At 38.5% G+C, this 6,320-nt stretch overlaps 1 protein-coding gene across 1 annotated transcript; it reads left to right on the forward strand.

Annotated features, from left to right (window-relative positions):
• Positions 1-1,723: 1,723 nt before the first annotated feature.
• LOC123160092 (protein NDL1) lies at positions 1,724-3,944 on the forward strand (the record flags this gene model as incomplete). Its single annotated transcript, XM_044577913.1, is given in 10 exon segments — positions 1,724-1,823; positions 1,973-2,070; positions 2,204-2,292; positions 2,380-2,440; positions 2,515-2,601; positions 2,713-2,790; positions 2,888-2,944; positions 3,038-3,093; positions 3,181-3,316; positions 3,405-3,944. Coding segments are annotated over 10 exon segments (984 nt in total), but the record flags the coding sequence as incomplete, so codon positions are not given.
• Positions 3,945-6,320: the final 2,376 nt, after the last annotated feature.

The raw sequence follows: 6,320 nt of genomic DNA on the forward strand, positions 1-6,320 counted from the left end.
GTACCTTATATCTCGAATTTCACTAAGTTCTCCTGAAGTTGTGTTGGTCTCGGAATTAATCCTTGGCTGCTTGTAGATTTTTGGTTCTTTGGGCTAGTTGCTCTGTTTGTTTTACTGGTTTCTTGTTCAGAATTTTCTTCTATCCTAATTTGAATCGTAAATCATAGTTAGGCGGTTCTCTTGCTTGTTGGTTCATGAGAATTTCTTTTTTGTTATTAGTCCAATTGGAGTTTGCCCTGCTCCTTTCACATCGACTAGCTAGCCATCTGCGTCGTGTAGTATCAAAGTGGTATTATTTTAGGGTGCCTCCTGTGGCTGCTGGCCTCTACCTACCTTCGTCCATGCGGATTTCTTTTGTGGTCTTCGTTCTGTATGTGGCAGCGTGCTGATTAATTTAACTAATCAAATCAATCCCCTACTTTGTTGTGCTTATCGCTTGATCAGAAAAGAAACCATAAAGATTCGATTTTGACGCTTTTGGGTTGTAGCTTGCGTGTCCTAACTGCCCCTTTTCCTATGAAGTTTTCTTCAATTCTGCCATATCACTTTGCTTAGTTGGGCTGTCAAGCACAAGTGTCCTTATCAAATCCCTGCTTGCTTTTTTCAAACCATTTAAACTCTTTCAATATGTGAAATTGAAATGAGGTGCCTGGTCAAACTTAAGTTCATCCTTGTGGGTGTTGTCATAGTTCTGATGATCAGTGGACAGTGGACTGTAATGTAGTTAAATGTTATTCTTTCATATGACTATGGTACAAACCATTCATCCTTAAGTTTCTTATATGTTTGCACATGAAGAATTTTCTACAAAATCAGCAAACAGTTGTGGAAGAAACGAGTTTACTGTAGACGAACAAGTATGTCTAGCAGACAAGGCTGTAGTTTATTATTTTATTTTGTATGGTTTACAAGAATTCTGCACCGTATTTGAAGTTCTTTAAATCCATATAAGATTGGTGAGTGTCTTATAAAAAATAGTTGTACTTGTAAGGCCAAAGGATTACTAGACTAATTCCTAAACTCGTTGCATTGTACAACAAGAAAAGGCCAATGGTCTGGAAATTCAGATCGATTGTGCAGGTTTGCCTTGTCAAAAAAATTCTGGCTTCCTTATTAAAATTTGGTAATGCAGCTTGCAAGCCTCCTTCTGACAAAGTCGCTGTCACACACATTCTTCCTGTGATAGAACATAACAGCTCATTTGATTGCCTAGCGTATGGTGTTTCTGACAACTATGCTTTAAGCTATTTGCTTGCCAAATGGTAGAGGAATCACTTTTGGTTGGTTCTTGTCCTCTGCTTCCTCTTATTTTCCTTGAGCCTAAGAGATGGTCTAGGAATAATCACTTTAGCACCACACATCGTCATGACTAACTGTGCTGTTGTTATTTTTTCTTATTAGCACCTTGCCAACTCAGTTTTAGTATAACATGCAGCAACAGAAAGCTTCCAATCGTGATTTCATAATCTTTGCTTCAATTTTGGGAAATTTCTTGCTTCAAGCATCTATTAGGTTGGATTTTCAGTCACAATAAAGAAATCCATCATATACTACTTGCCAAAAATAGGCAGGTTCACTGTTTTCATGGTTTTCTTTAGTCCAAACTAAAGCATGGAGTATTTTACTATTTTTATGCTGAGCATAGTTATGCAGTAATCATTTACCAAATGTTCTTGTCATCTTGATCCATGTTTGCATAACACCTTGTGTCCTGCTTTTTCAGGAACATCATATACAAACAAAACATGGACCTGTATCTGTTGCTGTGTATGGTGACCATGATAAGCATGCCCTTATTACTTATCCAGATGTTGCTTTGAACCGTAAGTTTCACTATTACAACTGAATGGATAGTGTCAGTAACTGTTTTAAATGTGCACCTGTGCAGCGTACCGTCTATGGCTCTATCCACTACACTGTATTATATAAGAATTTCACAATACAGAGGCTTATGTTTGTTATTGTTGATCAGATATGTCTTGCTTCCAAGGACTACTATTCTGCCCGGAGGCTGCCTCACTGCTGCTCCATAATTTTTGCATTTACCATATAAGCCCCCCTGGACATGAGGTTTTTTTAGTAGACTTTGTTCTTACAATGAAGTTTTTGCCCTTTGCATTTATCTTGCTATGATGCATCAGCAAATTTTCTATCTATTTTGTAATACTCATATGCTTTATTGTCCTTTACAACAATTGTGCAGTTAGGAGCCACTCCGATTTTACCAAACAGTCCTGTGGCATCAGTTGATGAGTTAGCGGATCAGGTTGCAGAAGTACTTGATTTCTTTGGGTACATATTCTCAGATATATTTTTTTTGGTGATATTCAGATTTTTTTTCTCACCTTCTTTGAACTAATGACTTTATGGCTTTTCCAGATTGAGTTCTGTTATGTGCTTAGGTGTCAGTGCTGGTGCATACATTCTTACTCTCTTCGCAGTATGTGTTTCTTTAGAAGTAATCTATTTTCTTCTGGTTGCACTACTAATAGTTATCTCCACCGTTTGTTGCAGACAAAGTATAGGGAGCGTGTGCTAGGTCTTATCCTCGTTTCACCTCTATGTAGAACTCCCTCATGGACTGAGTGGTTTTATAACAAGGTAGCCATTCAATATATATCCTCTAGTACTATATTTTGTCTTAAAGATAATAAAGTCTACTGTTAAATTCATCTTAATAATATGGTTGTACTGAGAAATTCATTTTCCCAGGTGATGTCGAATTTGTTGTATTATTACGGGATGTGTGACGTTGTGAAGGACTGTTTGTTGCAGCGTTACTTTGGCAAGGTAATAAGTTAAGATTAGTGTGTATGGCATGTCATTTATTTTATATTTTGTAGACCATGTGATATTGAACACTTCCGTTTGAACTTCTAATCCACAGAGAGTGCGAGGAGGCTCTGCTATACCAGAATCTGATATTATGCAGGCGTGTAGAAGTGTATGTACTTTGCAATTCTTTTTATCCTTCATCATCCACTATTATGTCTCTGTAATTTTATCTTGCTGACATAGCCTGTCTTAATTCATGAAGTTCCTAGATCAACGGCAAAGCATGAATATATGGCGGTTTATCCAAACAATCAATCAGTATGTACCCTGTTCTCGTTCAATTCCTGTATGATCAACTAGCACCTGAGCTGATGGAATCAAAATGTACGTTGTGCTGCATTGCAGGAGACATGACTTGACAGAAAGCCTGAAGCATCTGCAGTGCAGAACTCTGATATTTGTCGGTGAGAACTCGCAGTTCCACACTGAAGCTGTTCACATGACTGCAAAACTTGATAAGAGATACAGTGCTCTCGTTGAGGTATCTATTATTTACCCGATAATCTTGTATTCAAAAGTTAAATCCTTTTTTTTGGGTTGAAAGTACCGATTTCTGGTGTTTTTCACAGGTGCAAGCGTGCGGGTCCATCGTGACGGAGGAGCAGCCGCACGCGATGCTGATACCAATGGAGTACTTCCTCATGGGATACGGCTTGTTCAGGCCGAGCCATGTGAGCTCTAGCCCTCGCAGCCCTTTGAACCCGTTCTGCATATCGCCGGAGCTCCTCTCGCCCGAGAGCATGGGCGTGAAGCTGAAGCCGATCAAGACGCGGGCCAATCTCAGAGTGTAGGTACATATATGGAAGAAGAAGAAGAAGAAAAGGTTGGACGTGTGAGGGGCTTTAGGCTAACCCGGCGATCGGCAATACTGATGGCATGTCTGCCCTGATTTTGGCGTTGAAATGGGGAGAAATGTTGTAACTGTGATGTAGATATAGAGAAGAGTTTTAGGGTGGTGAGGTTGGTTGGTTGGTTGGTGGTGGGGTTCTATTCCATTGATTCGTGGTAGTATTAAACAGTTGTAAATGGTCACAGATTGTTTGTCAAAGCAAAAGGAATAATGATAATAATAAAGGGAGGCTGGTGAGGTGCTGTCCGATTAGGTGCTCCACTTCGCCTGTACCCTTGGTTTCCTTTTATGAGCTAGACTGGTGAACCATTGTTGTCTCCTGAAGCAAAGTGTTATATATTCAACCATCGTTGTCTTCTGAAGCAAACTTGCATCAAGGCCAGGGCCCAGCGCGATCCGAATTCTTGTGGCTAGGACAAAAGTTATCAGTTGTGGACTGTCAAGACCTGCCCCAAGCTCGACTGAAGTAATTAATAATTTTCATCCAGAAATTTGCAAATTTGAAAGGATTTTAGTCAAATTTACAAAATATATGTTCGACATAATGAAGATGTTGACACGTGTTGCGTTTGTCAACCTGTGGTTGGATGGTTAGGATCTAGGAGTATAGTGGTATTCCCAGCGCGGCAGCGCCCTATACTTCACACCGGTGCTTGCTTTTTAGCAATGTGTGTGGGAGGAGACGTTCCTGTCGACTAAGGTGTTTTTCATGACTTTATCAATCTCAAGATGATGTGCCGGCTTAGTCTGTCGGAGATGTTCATATGAGTAGGTGTGCATAAGTGTGTTCGTAGAGACAAATGTATATATGTATGTATGAGCGTCTGTGTCTATACTCTATACTATGTTAAAAAAATGTTGTATAGAGAGAAGAAATTTCAAGATGTTGTGTTGGCTCAATCTCTTGGAGATGCTCACAGGGATAGTGTGTGTGTAATTGCGTTCATAGGGATAAATGTATGTATACGTGTATGTATGAGCGTCTACATTTTGTGTTAAAAAAAATGATGCATAGAGAGAAGAGAGTAAAATAGTCCACAAACATAGTATGAAAATTCTATATGTCTAGGAACATGCAGTCTCTTCTATTGACAGTAAAAAATTCACAAACATAGTATAAAAATGATTCACACTTCTATTTATCTTAACATGCAGTCTCTTCACCTCATCAAACCTGCTACATCTCATGTGCTTCATTATCTGAATCCTACCTATAAAAGCCATATAGATTTTTCATTAGGCTCTAATCTCGTTGCAAGATTGTGGTTAACAATTCATTGTTTTTTGTGAATTTTTTTCATTAATTTCTTTTTTTAGGCAAATTAATTTCTGTTAAACCAACGAGGTCCATATCTCATTGTCTACGGCGTTAGGCTTTCTATAAGCCCAGCCCGTTTGCTTTTACGACTCAGGTCACCGTCTCCCTTTTACGGGCGCCCCTATTTCTCGCTTTAAGAGAGACGAAGGCTCGCATCGGCAGGAGCCACAGATGGGCCTGCCCAGCCACGCGGGAAGCAGACGGCCTTTTTATTTTATTTTTCTACTTTCTGTTCTTGATTTTGCTTTATTTCTGTACTTCTATTTATACATTAAAATAAGCCTGAGCGTATTATATTAAGTAAAAGTACGCTCCGCCCGCCGCGCGAGCCAAACAGCGACCGGTCCACGCGGTAATTAGGCCAAATCATCCACGGTGCACGCCTTCGTCCCCGGACCAGAAATCAGTCGTAACAAGCCAATGTATTGTGGTAATGGATACTGCGCCCGTGGAAGGGAAAACACTCGTAATTAATGTCTTAATCAACTACTCCCCCGTTCCTAAATATAAGTATTTTTATACACTTCAAATGGATTATACAATACGGATGTATGCAGACATATTTTAAAGTATAAATTCATTCATTTTGCTTTATATGTAGTCACTGGTTGAAATCTCTAAAAAGACTTATATTTAGGAACGGAGGGAGTATAACATGGTAATGTGTTTACAATGGCACAAATAGAGTCAGCAGTAATTCGTTGGTTAGTGCTGTGAGCCATGGAGTCACTTCGTGGCATGGTAAACAATTCTAGGCCATTACCATCATCTCCAAGCCATTTTACTGTCAATAATTAGGGACACTGCGGGACGGAGGTGGGGCATGTGTGTTCGTAACGGAAATAAAAGCTGTTACTATATCTGCTTCCAATTTACCATTGTCAGTAGATTTGCGGGAGAGAGCGCCCTGCTCTTAAGCACTCTTCAAAAACAAAAATAAAAAATATTGAACAAGTATTTAGAAAAAAAATATGGAATAAATATTAAAAATGTTGAACGAGTATTTACAAAATGTTGCATAAATATAAAAAATGTTGAATAAGTATTTGAAAATTATTGAAAAAATATTAAAAAATGTTGAACGTGTATTTAAAAAATGCTGAACAAGCTTTTGAATATGTTGAATAAGTATTAGAAATGTTGAACAAGTATTTGAAAAATGTTGAATAAGTATTAAATAATGTTGAACGGGTATTTGAAAAAATGTTATACAAATATTTATAAAATGTAGAATAAGTATTACAATGTTGAATAAGTATTTGAAAAATGTTGAATATGCGTCGGACAATGCTGTACTGGTATGCAGAAAATGATGAT

Source organism: Triticum aestivum, chromosome 7B (genome assembly GCF_018294505.1).
Source record: "Triticum aestivum cultivar Chinese Spring chromosome 7B, IWGSC CS RefSeq v2.1, whole genome shotgun sequence".
NCBI classification, from domain to species: domain Eukaryota; kingdom Viridiplantae; phylum Streptophyta; class Magnoliopsida; order Poales; family Poaceae; genus Triticum; species Triticum aestivum.